This window comes from Aethalodelphis obliquidens, unplaced genomic scaffold (genome assembly GCF_003676395.1).
Source record: "Aethalodelphis obliquidens isolate GAN/ISIS:26980383/991018 unplaced genomic scaffold, ASM367639v1 scaffold6, whole genome shotgun sequence".
NCBI lineage: Eukaryota > Metazoa > Chordata > Mammalia > Artiodactyla > Delphinidae > Aethalodelphis > Aethalodelphis obliquidens.
This window is the reverse complement of record NW_020837950.1, coordinates 75,918,313-75,934,739: the sequence shown is the minus strand read 5'-3', so window position 1 is coordinate 75,934,739 and position 16,427 is coordinate 75,918,313. Positions and strand designations below refer to the sequence as shown.

The following is a 16,427-nucleotide window of genomic DNA, read 5'->3' as shown; positions in this document are numbered from 1 at the left end:
GCGCAGGCTCAGCGGCCATGGCTCACGGGCCCAGCCGCTCCGCGGCATGTGGGGTCTTCCCGGACCGGGGCACGAACCCGTGTCCCCTGCATCGGCAGGCGGACTCTCAACCACTGTGCTACCAGGGAAGCCCCTTCGTGGTAGTTTGAATCACTTTTATGGGACATTTCTTCCAGGTTTCCTTTGCCTCATTTGGAGTCCGTATTTGTTTTATCTCAGGATCCTCCCATGTATGTGCATCTCTTAGCCAAGATGGATTCTAGTGAGGAGGCCTATGGGTAGGTTGACATCACTCCCTTTTTGACCTCCAAGGAGTCTTTCTGTGCGTGTGTAGTCGGGAAGGTCTCCTTGACCTCAAGAATGAGAAATACGTGGCCTCTTATCTGGGCGGGGCTCAGCTCCTCCGCCTCTGCATCCGGCAGGATCTGCCCACAGGGGACAGACTCCAGCTGCTCAGCCTGGGGCCCATCTATCTCCTGCCTCAAGGCACACGAAAATGGAGTCAGGCAACCACTGAGGACCTGGTCTCAGACACTACCTGCACCACTGAGAACGTGAACTTTCTGAACCGTATTACACTCAAGGACACCACCAGCCGTTCTCAGGACAGCATCTGCTGGCCACTGCCAGCTGTAACCTTATGGTCTCAAGGTCTCCCCTTCTAACCATGCGAGCATCGCGGACTCCCATCAGTCCTTGCGCAGCTAGCGTCCTTACTTCTTGCCAGCCCCGGTGATACTCTTGAGAAAAAGCTCATCTAACCGTAACCTTGCGGATTTCGCCTTCATGCGCATCCCCCGTTTTGTAGTCCCGCAGAACACGGTGCAAGTTATCTTGAACTTGTGTTTCCTAACACCTAACAAACCCCGAATAAACACCTTTTTATTTTAATCAGGTCTCACCTCAGATTCTAAAATGTTGGTTGACACATACATTTATATCTAATAATAAAGGAGAAAGTGAGATCTCTACCTTAAATTATAAACAAAGATAACTTCCCAGATGGATTAAAGGCCTTATTGGGGAGAGGGAACTTTCTCACTCTATCCCTCGTGAGTTCTTGTGGCTGGACTAGTAATAAAACTGACTCAAGACAGATTAACAGGAGAAAAAGAAACGAAAGTTAATACATGTGCACAGAGGTCTCACAGAAATAGTACCTAAGAAGTGGCCAAAGTAGGCAGGTTTTATACTTTTTAGACAAAGAAACTATAAATTTTGTGAAGGATTGAGAGGACAAAAAAACTTAGGCTTTGGTGCTCAATTAGTGAAGAATCTGCTTTAAGCAGAGTCTGGGCTTGGGGAATAAATTTTAAAAGTAACAAGGTTTGTTTAGACGGGCTTCTCAGTCCTAATTCCCTGTCCCTGGAGATAAGGGTGTCCTTCTATGTCCAGATGCAGGGAGGGCACCTTCACATGGGAGACTTATTTCCTGCTTTCAGGGCACATTGAGGACGTTCAGAGTGTCCCTTTTGCATTGGCCATTTCTTAAGTAACTTTAATTCTAAATAATCCACATGCCATTAAGGCACATTTTGGGGCAGCCTACCCTGGGCCCCAACAACTTAAATATAAAAGCAAAACTGTAAAACTTTTACAAGAAAAGGAAAAATATCTTTAAAACATCAGGATAGGGACTTCCCTGGTGGTCCAGTGGTCAAGAATCTGCTTTCCAATGCAGGGGCCACGGGTTGATCCCTGGTCAGGGAACTGAGATCCCACATGCCGCGGGGCAACTGAGACAGTGCACTGCAACTACGCCCGCGTACCGCAACTACGCCCGCACACCGCAACTACTTAGCCCGCGCACTACAACTAGAGAGAAGCCCGAGCCCTGCAACGAAGAGTCTGGGGGGCCAAAAAAAACAAAAACAACAAGCCACCGGGATAGGGAGCATTTCTTAAGCGAGGAACGAGAAGACAAGCGTCGACTTACAGAAAAGTGCACAACATATGTGTTGTGAGCTTAAGTTTTATTCAGGGACCTTACGGAGGACAGCGGCCTGGGAGACAGCCACTCAGTAGCTCTGAGAGACTGCTCTGAAGGGGTCAGGGGAGAAGCCTAGTTTATATATCATCTTTGGCCTGGGAACACGTGCAGTGAAGCTTACATCCTGGTAAAAGACTACTGCTATTCACAAAGAACAGGCATCTCAAGTTAAAGCTTTCAGTGCTTTTCTATGTAGGGGAAGATGCAAGAGCCTGGCTTCATTAAAATTCTTCCTGAGACATGCACCTAATGATCTAAGGAGACTGCTTGTCCAAAGCACAGATCGCCCATCCTGCTTTCTTCCTAAATTCCTCTCAGGGTGCGTGTCGGTCAGCACTGCAGCGGCTGATGACCTAATCTGCGTTTCCTTTATTTATCACAAGCCATATAGCAAAGGATTAATAAATGTGATTTACTTTTTGACAAATGACACCCCAAACAAACGAAAAGGCAACTCAGCTCTGGGATAAGGAGTAGTGTACCCAGCGTACGTGTCTAGAAATCAATCAGTAAAAAGACAAGCAATTGTTTTTCATGCTAGAGAATAAGAATGTAGGAGTTACAGAGCAGTCAATACCTCACTAGTAACTGTGGAAATGCAGGTGAAAACTGTGAGATACCATTTCACAGCAACTAACAAGAGGAAACACGAGGGTCTCTGAGGGAGGTTCAGGAGACGACCCTGAGCTGCAGGGCGGGCAGGCCCTACACACGCCTCCCCAGAGCCCCCATGGTGCAGCTCCTGGGAGGGCAGAAAGGCACAGGCCCCAGGAACACACCTGAGAGTGGGGCCTAGAGAAGCCTCCCCTGGGAATGAGACAGGTGAGGGGTTTTGTGCAGCACGGACTGTAAGGGGAAAAGGAAACCCCCTAGGAGTGACTCAGTGGGGAAATGGCAAATGAGCTCAGGGTTGGCTACACGATCGGACACAGCACAGCAGTTAGAATACGGGAACAAGAATTCCAGTAAGACCACAAACAAATCTCAAAGACATGATGTTGAGGTTAACACACTACGTGTCCTGCGATATTATCATTTACAAAATGTGCCTGTGGTGAAAATGTGTTTCTCAGATATATTTGCTCCTCACCCACAGTTCCTGGCTTCCAGTTCCCAAAACCCTTGGAATTTTCATATCGATGAGAGCAACGGGAGTATCCTTTGTTATAATGTTTGGGCTCTTGTCTTCAGTTTCTGAAAGTGTTTCACGGCCATGAAGGTGAAGCGGCTGTCCTGTTATCTGTAACAAGCCCTTTCTATCACAATTGGGTTTATGTTAATGAGGTGACTTTTGTATCCCAACCCAGGATGGGGGCTGGTTGCCAGGAGAACCAGCCAGGTGATTAGGGGGCTGGAACTTTCAGTCCCACCCCCTCATTTCTGGGGAGGGGAGGGGAGGGGCTGAGGTTGAGTCAATCACTCTTGGCCAATGACTTAGTCAATCATGACTGTGTTTAATGAAGCCTCCATAAAAACCAAAAAAAGGAGTTCTTTTTGACCCTTTTTGGAGAGTTTCCATGTCAGGGAACCAGGAAGGTTCCTGGTGCCACCGTGCTGGGCCCCCAGCTCCACAAAGACAGAAGCGCCTCTGTTCAGGACCTGGCCCTGTGTGTCTCTTCATCTGGTTGTTGATTCATATCCTTTAATATCCTTTAATAATAAATCGTTAAACTACTGAGTAAACATAAGGTTTTCCTGAGTTCTCTGAGCCATTCTAGCAAATTAATGGAACGACCAGAGGAGGGACTCATGGGAACCTCTGATTGATAGTCAGTCGGTCAGAGGTACAACCTGGACTTGTGTTTGGTGTCTGAAGTGGAGGGCAAAATCAGACTCTACCTCGGGGTTGATAGCGTCAGGATTGAGTGGAATTCTCAGATTCCATGCTGGCATCAAGAACTGCTTGGTGTGAAGAAGCCTCCACACACAGTCTTTGAAATTGGGTCCAGGAACTCTTCTCAGTATGACACCATTATGTAAAGTTTAAAAACGTGCACCCCAATGTTCACTGCAGCACTATTTACAGTAGCCAAGACACGGAAGCAACCTAAATGTCCATCGACAGAGGAATGGATAAAGAAGATGTAGTACTATATACAATGGAACACTACTCAGCCATAAAATAGAACGAAATAATGCCATTTGCAGCAACACGGTTGGACCTAGAGATTCTCATACTAAGTGAAGTACGTCAGAAAGAGAGAGACAAATACTCTATGATATCACTTATATGTGGAATCTAAAATATGACACAAATGAACTCATTTACAAAGCAGAAACAGACTCACAGACATAGAGAACAGACTTATGGTTGCCAGGGGGGAGGGAGTGGGAGTTTGGGATGAGCAGATGCAAACTAGTATATACAGGATGGGTAAACAAGGTCCCACTGTAGAGCACAGGGAACTATATTCAATATCCTGTGATAAACCATAATGGAAAAGAATATCAAAAAATGTATATATATGTATAACTGAATCACTTTGCTGTACAGCAGAAATTAACACAACATTGTAAATCAACTAGAGTTCAATTAAAAAAAAATTCAAAGCCGCGCTATATAATATGCACAGACACACACTTTTGTTGTGGAAGCACGAAAACACCCCGGGCATGACCCACAACCAACAAGAGGTGAGTGGTGACCCAGAGGATAAGGGGGACACCCTGGCTGCCCATGTATCACTTTACATCTTTAGAAATAGAAGAGAAATGGGGACCAAGTATGGGGAATGACATTTTAGACTGTTAAGAGTTTTCTGTTTTATTTTTATTTATTTATTTATTTTTTTGTGATACGCGGGCCTCTCACTGTTGTGGCCTCTCCCGTTGCGGAGCACAGGCTCCGGATGCGCAGGCTCAGCGGCCATGGCTCACGGGCCCAGCCGCTCCACGGCATGTGGGATCTTCCTGGACCAGGGCATGAACCCGTGTCCCCTGCATCGGCAGGCGGACTCTCAACCACTGCGCCACCAGGGAAGCCCTTCTGTTTTATTTTTGATGCAATGTAAACTGAATCTAAACAGTGGATATGAGTGTATTATATTACCTGAGGTACGTTGTGTTTAACATTTTTACTGATCAAAATAGAGGAAGCGTGTGGGGAGGAGACTGTCCGAAGTTAGGCTGGTCAGCAGCCACTAGCCACGGCAGCTCTTGAGTCTTTGAAACGTGGCCGGTCCAAATTGAGATGTGCCTTATGTGTAAAGTACAACCAGATTTGTGCACTTAGTATGGAAAAAAAAGAATATTAAAGTCTCTTTACCCGCAAGAGTGAGCACATGCACTTGCACCAGGGCAAGCGGCAGGGCGGGAGCGCGCAGCTCCCTCCGGAATTCCCGGCATCTGGCCCAGTGGGTAGCTGTTGAATGAACACTGGGATGAATTAGCAGAGGCTGAGTTGAGGGGCTTGGTGACGGCGTAGGGATGGAGTCCCTCAACCAGGAAGAGGGAGATGCTGAGTTTTGGCAAAAGGCTGAGTTTAGGGTCCTGAGGGACCCTTGTGGGAAGCAGTCAGCCATGAGAGCAGGCTGCGGACGTGCCAGGCATGCCACTGCCCGAGGGGACTGTCCCTGCTTGTTCCCCTCCTTGTTCCATTCCATGGGAGATAAATCACCAGGGCCCAGAGATCAGAAAGAGTGTAAACTGAGACAAGCAAAGCTGTCTCCCCCCAGCACGTGCAGGTTATTTTTGATGATTCTGGGTTTATGGGTTTCCTCCCAGGGAAGTTAACCCTGAGCCGAGACAGCCATTAGATGATGTAAAGCACCGTCTGGCAACCTTCCCTTTTCTAGTCTGTGTAATCTGCAGCTGTCGTGCAATCAAATCTGCCTGCAGCCAGCAGTTGTCTTGGTCCTCTGACCCCATTCGTCGGCGCTGCTTCCGTTCCTGAGCCCTTCCCTTCTGGCTCTGGGCGGTTTGGTCTTCTTCGTCTGGCTGGTCCGCAGCAGACCCTGAAGGGGCAGTGAGAAGGCCGGTGGCTGAAGGCACAGAGGTCTGGAGGGAGCTGGAGATTGTCACACCGCCCGCCCCACACCTGGGCCCACAAATGCCCACAAACACCACTTGGGAACAGAACCTTGGCCCTGCTTGTGGCTGCAGCCGGCAAGGGGCCCAGGCCCCAGGCAGCACTGGGCTCAGACCGCTGCTCTCACACCGGCTCCATCCCGGGCACACAGCACGTTCCCTAAGCTTCGGTTTTCCCACCCGTAAAGTGCCGTTTCCAGGATTAGGGGAGGCAGTGGCTGCAAAGTGCTTGCCACAGGGGGCCTGGCCCATGGTGAGCCCTCAAGACAGCTAGCCCTTGATCAGGGGCTGCCTGTGCTGACAGAGATGGCGGCGGGTGTGGCCCCCCGGGGGCTGGCACGCAGGCTCCGTCAAGGCTAGTTGCGCGGGCAGGTGAGGGCCAGGTCTCCGGCAGCCCCTGGAGCTTTTCCCAGCCTCCAGGAAGGGATGGGGATGGCAAGAGGTGAGGGAGGTGGGAGGGGAGCAGAGCTCACAGCTGTGGGCGGCTCCACTGGGCAGGGGCAGGGGGCACTGCCTCAAGGGCCAGTGGAGCAGGTGGTCCAGCAGGTGCACCTGAGGGGCGCTCCCAGCAAAGGCTACGTCCCAGCGGGGCCATGACATGGGGCGGGGACAAGGGTCCAGGAATGGGCAGAGGCGCTGAGGGGACTGTGGGAACCAAGGCTGGCAGGTGAAAGAGCAGGTGGGGAGAAAGCCCTTAAAATGAGCAACACCGAGGCCGCAGCAGGGTCCCACGCTGCCCCAGGCAGAGAGGCCTGGAGATGGGAGAGCCCCCTTTCAGAGCAGCCTGGGGCCGGGAGCACACAGTCCGTGGCCTTTCACCTCAACACGAGTGGAGTATCCCAGCAGGAGGAGAGCCTCTGACACCAAGGCCACCCACCCCCCGACCTGCCAAGAAGAGGAGGGTGATCCATTCCAGGCTGGATTCACCAAATATCGCAGTCTCCGGGGCTCGTATCTGAAAATGTTTGCAAATACACCAAATGGAACTTATTTTCAGAAAGTTTTTCGCCTCGGGGGATTAATTTTACTCTTTCAGCTTCTTTTAGAATGTTCATCTGAGGGCTGACAAGGGCTCCACCAGCTTCATGCCTGTGCCCCGGTTCAGGGGAGGGGTGCCTGTCCCCAGGGGTCCTCAGAGCTGGCCCCAGGTAGGAAGGAAGGAGCAAACCACTCAGCCTCGACGGAGTTCTCTACTGGATTCAATATAGTTCAACACTGTCCTCCCCAAATTCTTGTTCACCCAGAACATGGCCTTACCTGGAAATAGGGTCTGCGGGACCTAAAGCCAACGGTGTCCTTCTAAGAGGCAGAGAAGGACACACAGAGGTGGAGGCCACCAAAGGCGGGCAGAGGTAGCGGTGAGTCCACAGGCCCAGGCATGCCTAGGACTGCCGGCCCCCAGGAGCCTGGAGGGGGGCACAGAATGGATTCTTCCTCAGAGCTTCCAGAAGGAGCCAACCCTGCCGACCCCCTGACCTCAGACTTATGGCCTCCAGACTGTGAGAGAATAAATACTTGCTGTTTTAATCCACGTAGTTTGTGAAGCCTTGTGACAGCAGCCCCAGGAAACTAAGATAAGCTCCTAAAACGTCCAGGCGCCCAAGGCAGCACAGACCCCTGCGAAGGTCCAGGCCCACATCCTCGCGCCCCTTTCTCTCCTGTCTGACTCAGCGACGCCTCTCCGTTAGCTTCCCCAAGGAAGCACACCAGCCTCGGTCGCCACACCTACTTCGGTCCCACCAGACAGGAGCCCCCTGTGGCCCACAGAGAAGGTTGAAGGGTCAGGCTGGGCCAGGTCCACGAGGGTTTACTTTTCTTCAGAAAAGGCAGTTCTTGAAAGTTTCTGGGTAGGACAGCACGATCTGACACACGTTTTAGGAGAAAGTTGTATCAGGAGTGGAGCTGAGAAAGGGCTCAGGCTGGCAGTGTAGGAATAGTGGAAGGGCATGGCAGGCAGGAATAGTGGAAGGGCATGGCCAAAGCCAGCCTGGGGTCAGGGAGAAAGGCACCCCTCCAGGTGCCAGAGCCGTCTCCATTCCCCGCACCCCCCGGGAGCTCCTGCCCTCGGTACAGCCCAAGTGGTCGTGACCACGCAGTCTGCTCGTTCAGGACAAGCGCCGCACAGAGACAGGAAGGAAATGATCATTTTGTGGAATGTGTTGTGCTTTTAACACAGACCTCACTGATCCTAAAGTAATGGGATTTCTATTGACATTCTGTTGAGGATCAATACTAGATAAAAAGGTAAAGTGGAGATCTTGGCTTCTCTACATGAAACTCACATGCAGCTTCTCTAGATGAAACAGCAACAGGAACCACCAGGCTTTCTCCCACCTCCCCAGTGAGTCCTTAGAATTCAAACTGGGGACATAATGATGTACGGACACTGTTTTCAAAAGTTACATTTTCTTTCCATTTTGGTGGGTTTTTTCCTGTCAATCACTAGGCTGAAAAGTAGCAAATTAAGCAAAGATATTGGATCATCTAGAAAATAAACCAATGGACATTAGGCTGCTGCCTCTGTCTCCTATAGAAACAGGTACACAGGCATATAAAGAGTTTCTACTTATTCATATGCCAGAATTCATTTTTCTTCGTCTCTCATTTATTAATTTTCATGCATATCTCGGTGAGAAAACAGTGCTTTGGGGCAATAACAACACTGAGGGCTTGCGTGCAGCCCTCCCCCGGCCCGGAGGTCACCCAGAGGTCAGTGCCCACCAAGCCCAGCAGTGTCTCTGCAACACTGCCGCCTGGGAGCCTGGGAACTCAGCCTGCCCCCAGCCTCCCTGACCCCGGCGTAGCCCTGCTGTGGCTGGCTGTGCTGTGCTGGCTTCTGGGTGAGGAGCCGTCCCACCAGCTTGCCACTCCTGGATGTGACGGAGCGTGCAGGTCTATGTCGTGCCACTCAGCACCCACAGGTGCCCTCCAAGCGCTGCTCCCATGATGCCTTGTCAAGGGAAGCAGCAGCCCACGGCCAGGCCACTCCACCCGCCACGTTGCACCTGGCCTCCTGGGTGCCCCAGGCAGGGCCACTAGCCTGGCCCTCAGACCTCGCCGGGGAGGCTGTGTGTGTGTGTGTGTGTGTGTGTGTGTGTGTGTGTGTGTGTGTGTTCATACACTGGTGCATGTGCTTGCAAACCAGTGTATGTGCGGGAGTATGAACACATGCATGCATGTGCACACGTCTGCAATTGTGGGCTTTCCTATGTGTGTGTGCACTCACGTGACGTGTGTACACGCTATGTGCATGCATGCATCGCACATAACGGTGTGCGTGTGTGCATTCATATGTGCGCGTACACACGTATGTGTGTGCCTCTGTGCACGTCGGAGGTTCCCACCTGCTCGGTGTCACGACACCAGCCAAGAGTAAAAACATTGCTCACCAGCAGTTTCATCTTCACCACAAACACCATCTGCCTGATTTTTTTAATTAAATGATTGTTTAATTGAATATCAGTCAAAACTTCAGTTTTGTGGTTGCGATTTGTGTTGCCAAGAGCACGTCCTCTGCCTGAGGAGGCAGTAAACCCAGGCACTCCGGGATCACTGGTTCATTGGTCTCAAGAAAACACGGCTTGTTTGGTGACTGTGTCATGTGTGTGTTAATTAAATTATTCTTTTAAATGTAAACAACCTTTATGTTTAAAATAGTAACTTACAAACTCAGCATTAAGTGATGTAAAAACACTAAAATGTGTTTAGTTTAATTTTGGTATTTCACCATGCTAATAAACTCTTGGTCTGGCCTCCAGCAGGCCAAGAGTTTATTATAATTCTGAGAAATAGAATAAGACCCATATTTCAAGAAAGCTCCAAGGACTGGCACTATTTTCCAAGGAGCATAAAGAATCAACTCTCAACGACTAACTTAAACTCTCTAAAAGGAGAACAAGCGTGAATGAGACGGGCTTGCGCGGTGGTAACATTCCAGGGCGTTGGAGCCATCACGGGAAGTTTGTCCCAATTAGAAGGAGCTGGGCAGCTTCACGATTCTCCACTCGTTTCCCCGAGTACTGGTCTTTGGAACAATTTGAGTGTAGGGACATTTGAGATTTTCTTTCCTCTAGTAAACTTTAAAAATTAAAACCCTGGTATCCCACATCATTATATCAGCTTCTATAACGTGGACTTAACCATATTCATGGAGTTAGAAACACATCTTTAAAAATTTCATCTGGCTTCTTGGTCAAACGTACATTTGACAGGGGAGAAGCCGCTGTCTGCACCCCCAGATGCTCTCTGCTGTCCCGCCCCGTTCTGCCTTCTGCTCCATCCCAAGGAAAGTTTGATACTTGGTTTTGCTTGCAAATTTGAAAGATTCATAAGGCATCTAACATTTTCAGCTGCACAGACCGTGTAAGACAGAACCTCAGAAAACAGGAAGGATGTGGGAGGGTCTGACATCTGATGTCTGTGCTGCACACGTATTTGCTCCGTGCCGGGGGTCCCTGCCCAACTGCCTTCCGCAAGAGCCCACCGTGTGCGCAGCCAATGGGCACACTCTGGCCAGGCTGCCCCCTTGTGCAGTTCTGGAAGGTAAGCCTTGCAGCTGCCAGTGAGGGCTCTGCTCCAGGACGAGCAGCAGCCTCGCTCAGGGGGCAGGGAACGCCTGGTGCCGTATTGATCTGGCTTAGGTAGATGGGCTAAGTATTTTACAAGTCACTTTTGCTGCCACTTATCGCTTTTTCTACTTACGTTGATGGCCAGTGGGCCAGGGGTGGGGGGGCAGGGGGCCCCAGGCCTTAAGGACCGGCAGTGGGACTAGTTGGGCCGGGCCCTCAGCCTGGCTGAAAGAGGCCCAATATGGACCATTATCTGAAGAGGTCTGTGGATGAGGACCTAGTAGATTGGCTTTGAATGATTCTTTTTCCTCGGGTGGCATCAGCATAACAAGGAGAAGACACTGCCCATGGCCTCTCCGATCAGAATCCCCAGGTTTCAAAGTAATTGTCCAAGCATCAGCACGACGGCTTTGCCACCTCCACTGAATGGTGACAGGTCTGCGCTTCTGCGGTAGAAAGAGGGCCTCCTCTCTCTAGCAGTTTCCTTTGCCGCTGGGCAGTCTGGCCAGGTCCCGGCTGGACGTGGGCCTCGGTCACCTGGGTGCATGGGAACTCGAGCTGCAGGCAGTGCACCTGGGAGCTTAGGAGAGGTCTCACCCCAGAGCCCGCACCTGGAAGCTACATTTACGCTGAATGTGGCTACTTTTTCACAGTTAGAAGTGGACCCCATACACTCTAGAGAGATCACGCGTTATTTCCGTAGCTTTCGTCACCTCAGGCGTCTTGTGCTGTGCTCACCCTAGCAGCGCACAGTGTGTCCTCAACTCCTCCTGCAGGAGGCATACACCATTTGGGTCAAGGTGGGGCTCTGCTTAGAGCACGTTCAGAATTAGCGGCACACCTGCCTGCCACCACAGTTCCAGCACATGGGAGCCGGGTCACCTTTTCCCAAGATTCAGAGCCTGCCTGGCTCCCAGTCAGCCTGCAAGACTGGGTGGAAACACACTTCACCATCATTTGGAACGCATTTCATATTGCATGTGTAAACACGCACACACGTGCATATCCTAATGATTTGAAAGTATGACCTTCACATCAATTAAGGCTATTTAAGGGGTATATTTCAAATGAAATGCTATAATATTCAAAATCACCAGATTAATGAGTTAATCAACAGGATAATAATCTTTGCCAGAAAAACTATGACTGTGATTTTCCAGAATAGGATCGGATTGTTCATATGTATTAACCAAAATAAGGTCAGCTTTGCTGTAAAAACCCCATCGCCAGTTTCCAGAAAAAGAAATGTATGGGACCTGATACACACACAGAAATTTAGCCTCAGAAAGAGGCTGGATTTAGTCAACCAACTAGCATAATACAACTGTTCAAACTCAACATTCGTCTGACCAAATTCAATCATTTCCCCCCAAAACGGATTTGTGTCGACATCCTCTAACCCCAATTTGATGAATATCTCCAATAACATGGCAATAATTTAATAAAGGAACTCACCAATTTTAAATTGCAATAAATTTACCAAACATTTTCACTGTTTATGGAGAGCTTTACAGTAAGAAAGTGTCAACAAAAGCAGGCACATCCGTGTACAAAGTGTTGCTGTTGGTGCTTCTTCACTTCCATTCCTGAAGGACCAGCTGCTCTGCCTTTCTGTCCTCTCAGCGAGCGTTCTTCCGGCCGCGAAATCACCCTCTGGGTGAGCTCTCACTCGGGTCTCGGAGGGCGCCCAGGGAACGCGCCCAGGGAACGCGCCCAGGGAACGGACTTGCCAAAGAGAAGTGCGGTGGGGCGAGCCAACCCCAAAACATTTATTGTAAACTTTAAAATGGAGTCCGGATACTAACAGACACAGAAAAGAAGAGAAACCTCCCAGACACAAATAATCATACTGGAGGGCCAGTCTCGTGGCGGGGGGGCCCCAAGAGGCGCTGGGCCAGACCGCCCCTGAAGATGCGTCGCCATGGAGAGGCCTGGCTTTGCGCCCCGCCAGCCCCCGACCTCCCTCGCTGCGGTGGCGGGTAGGGAGGCGGCCGCAGTACATCCGGATCGGCCCGGGGTCTCAGGAGGCCCGGCTTGGCTCCCAGGGGCGCGCCGCCTCGCAGGGCGGCCGGCAGCAGTAGGGGTAAGAGGCGTTGAGGTCGGGGTCCGAGGGCGCGTACCCCGGCAGCTCCACAGACGGGTGCCCCCCGCAGCACACCTCCACGCCCGCCTCGTCAAACGCGTGGAAGACGCCCACGTTGATGTAGGAGACCGCGTGGTGCGCCGCGAAGCCCGCGCAGTCCCCCGGGGCGGCGAAGTCCGACTCCTCCGGGGACAGGATGGAAGCCTCGCTCGGCCGCTGCTGCAGCCTCCGCCCCCGCCGACCCCGTCGGCCCCGCCGCGCCCGGGAGGCTGGCGGCTGCGCACGGAACCCCGGGCCGCCGCGGGGCCGCGCCAGGGCCCGGCCTCCCTTCCGCCGGCCGCGCCGGCCGCGCCGGGCCTGCGAGGACTTGTAGTTCTTGACCAGCAGGAGGCTGAGCAGGCCCAGGAGGCACTCGAGCGAGTTGAAGACGGTGGAAAGCACCAGGCCGCGCTGGTAGTCCTTCAGCTGGCGGCACTTGGCGGACGTGGCGCTGTCCAGGGTGCTGCGGCCGCGCGGCGCGCCGGGGGCCGGGCCGGGGGCCGCGGCCGGCGCGCGCGGGGGCAGGCAGTAGTGGGAGTACTTGCGTTCCACTAGGGACACGGTGTCGCCGTCGATCACGGCGCCCGCGAAGGCGCTGAGGACCCCGAGCATGAAGACGAGAACGCCCAGCAGGAGCAGGTTCTGGCTGTTCACCCGCCCCGAGGGCCCGGCTGCGCTCCCCGGCTCGCCCGGCGCAGCCTCCGGAGCCCCTGCTGGGGCCGCGGGGCCCCCGAGCGCCGGGCCCGGCCCCGGCCCCGCGAGGGCGGCGTCCCGGGGCCCGCAGCAGAGCAGGGCGGCGCCGAGCAGCGAGAGGCCGGCGGCCAGCAGCAGCCCCGAGTAGAAGGCGCCGGCGGCCGCCCCCAGCCTGAACGGCTCCCCGCGCAGCTCCGAGCCCAGCGAGAAGCACTTGAGGCCGACGGCGGCGGCACTGAGCGCGCAGGCGAGCAGGAGGCAGGAGGAGAGCGCGGCGCAGGCCCCGCGGATGCTCCACTTCATCCTCCGCGCCCGAGCCGGCCCGCACCCCGCGCGCCCGCCGCCGCCCGCCGCCGCCCCCGCCGCCTGCGCCTCCTCCCGGCGCCGCGCGGCCGGACCGCCGGCCTCCTCCTCATCCTCCCGCGTCCTCCCGGGCCCGCGCCGCCGCCGCCGCCGCCGCCGCCGCCGGAGCCCGCATCCTCCGCCTCCCGCCGCCGCCGCGGCCCCGCGCAGGGAACCGATGCGACGCGGAGGACCGCAGGACGCGCGCGCCCACTCCCCAGCCCGCGGCGCCCCTCCCAGGACGTTCAGCTCCCCCACCACCACCCGCGGCCCGGCGCGCCAGGCCCAGGCGCCGCCCTCCCCCCTTCCCCCCAACCCCCGTAGCCCCTAGGACACCCCTCTGCCGCCTCCCCAAGGAGAGGTGCCCGCTCGCCGCGTCTCTCCGCCTTCCTCCCCCTATCGGCGCCCCTGCCCTCTCTGGGAACAGCCCCCCCACTCCTGCCTCCCTCCCCTGATGCCCCCAGGCCCCACCTCCGGCACCTCCCACCTCTCGAGACCCTGCGTTTGCGTTCCCCTGGTCACAGGGCTGGGGTCTCACTCCGTGCCCACTGGCCCGCTAGAAATCAGGAAGCCTGGGAAGTCAGCTTGGGGGCAGGAATAGGGGAGCCCCGGCGCTGAGGGGCTACGGGGGAGAGCCTGACTGCAGGACGGGGGAAGAGGCGAGTCTGGGGGAGAGCGGAAGGAGGGAGAGCCCGGGTGGGAAGGAGGTTTGAGCGGGGGGGGGCGGGGGACGGGAAGGGACGGGGAGAGGGGAGCTCGGGGGAGGGGTAATCCGGGCTGCTGGCGGGATGAGGGCGGGAGTCTGGATGCGGGGTGGGGGGGAGGGCTTGGAGGAGGAGCTCAGGTGCTGCGACCCTCCGGCGCCGCCCGGGTAGTTCTGGCTCGAGTGCGCGGGGGAGGGGGTGGAAGTGCTGCGGAACTGGAGGTGAAGCCTCAGGCAGAACCTCGGAGGAGTCTCGTTGCGCTTTAGTCTCAAAAGCCCTTCTCAGGGATCATGCAGGAATTTACCCCAGATGCGGGTGCGAGTGAGTTAACTCATCAGAAGGCGGTTCATGGCCTGAGAGCAACGTGGAGAAGGGGGGTGCAGCGCGGGGGAAGGTAAATCGCCTCCTTCCGACCGACGCGGGCCGAGAAGAACTCCCGATGAGGGAGAGGAAGGCTTGGGGAAGCGTGGGGCGTGGAGATGGCCTTCCCCCAGGCCTCTCTGGGCCCCCATCCTCCTCCCGGAACCAGGCCTGAGAGGGGCGTCTCTGGAAAGCCCTCTGAGGTCCCACCGGGCCGAGCGGCTGGGCCCGCGCCCTCGGCTCTTTCCACACCGTCGCTGCGGCTGCTGCAGCGAGGCACGGGGAGCCGATGACTCACCCTGCCGGCTAATTGCTGCGTTAAATAACTTTGCGCTGGATCCAGGGGAGGCGGGAGTGGCAGCGGCTAGGGAACGCGCTGGGGGAGGAGGGGACGGGGGAGGTGCAGGGGTGCTTTGAGAACACACCCGCGTTCCTGCCGCCCGTTTGGCAAGTTCAGGCCTGTGAAGACGTCCCCCAGAACTCACAGCGTCGTGCCCCTTCCTTCATAGAGTGTCCACGGTGCCCGGCGAGCAGGGGCACAAGCCCCCAGAGGCCCCTTGCCTCCGGAGAAAGCCTCCCGCATTCGCCAGGCAGCCCGCGCGCAGGGGTCCCTCGCCCACGTTTCACGGAAGCCATCTGCCCAGTGAATATATGTGAGCGCCCTTCATGCGGCTCTCTGGACATTCGCGTGGGATCGACTTGAACGTCAGTAGCTGCGCAGAGAAGGAGCGGGTTTCGCTGTATTTTTAGCGGGGAACGCAGATTTAGCACATCGGCTGAACCTCCTGATTCCGTCCTGCTCCGCATGCATGACGACTTGCCGGAAAAGTAGGGGTAGTGAGCCTTCTTTCACATTTATGGTGTATAGGTTTTAAAAGGACAGTGTGTAAATCAGCTTGTATAATAATCGTGGCACCCACGCGCGTAAGCGGAGTTGCCATGAGCTGACTTCCAATGATTATTTCGGTTTCCAGGGAGACGAGGTTTGCAGCCACCTCCGTGAAGGACGGAGCCGCTTCTCCATTCCCAGTGCAGTGCCGCAGCAGCCCGATTGATTAGGCTCTGCGGGGAGAAGGGAGCTGAGGTCGCCTGGTCCTGCGCCGGGCCTGGGCGGGCTGGGGGGCGGGATCGTGCAGCAGCCTCTCAAATTGGAAGACCTGAGCTAGGCAGGTCTGTGGTTTAGTATTTCTCCGGGATCTGGCCTCCTCTCTCCTCGCGAGCCCGCCACCCGCCCCCCCACTAGACACTTCCCTCCCCTGGACCACCTCTGTGTTCCTTAAGTGAGCCGTGCCTCTTCCACAAGCAGGGCCTAGACACGTGCTTTTCTGCTTTATGTCCCCCATGCCACATCCTCAGCCTTTTCATTTCTTAGACCTTAGCTTCAGCTCCCTTAATCGGACCTAACTTTTGTTGGGTGCCCTCTGTCCTGCCGCAATGTAAAGAGTGCTCCCCAGGGCTTTTGTTCAGTCCTTGCAACAAACCCTGAGGCACCTGGCACTGTGATCCTAACAGAGGCTTCCCACCCAAAATCGGGTGACCTGTGGAGACAGAACTCAAACCCAGACTCTGTGCCCTCCCCCAGCCCCCCACCTCCCTGCACCCCACCTCCCTGCACCCCGCCA

The 16,427-nt window shown here is 54.8% G+C and overlaps 1 protein-coding gene across 1 annotated transcript; it reads right to left on the bottom strand.

Annotated features, from left to right (window-relative positions):
- Positions 1 to 12,604: 12,604 nt before the first annotated feature.
- On the bottom strand, positions 12,605 to 13,702 carry TMEM271 (transmembrane protein 271). Its single transcript, XM_027104062.1, has one exon. The coding sequence runs from the start codon at positions 13,700 to 13,702 to the stop codon at positions 12,605 to 12,607; it is 1,098 nt and encodes a 365-aa protein (XP_026959863.1).
- Between the last annotated feature and the right edge of the window lie 2,725 nt (positions 13,703 to 16,427).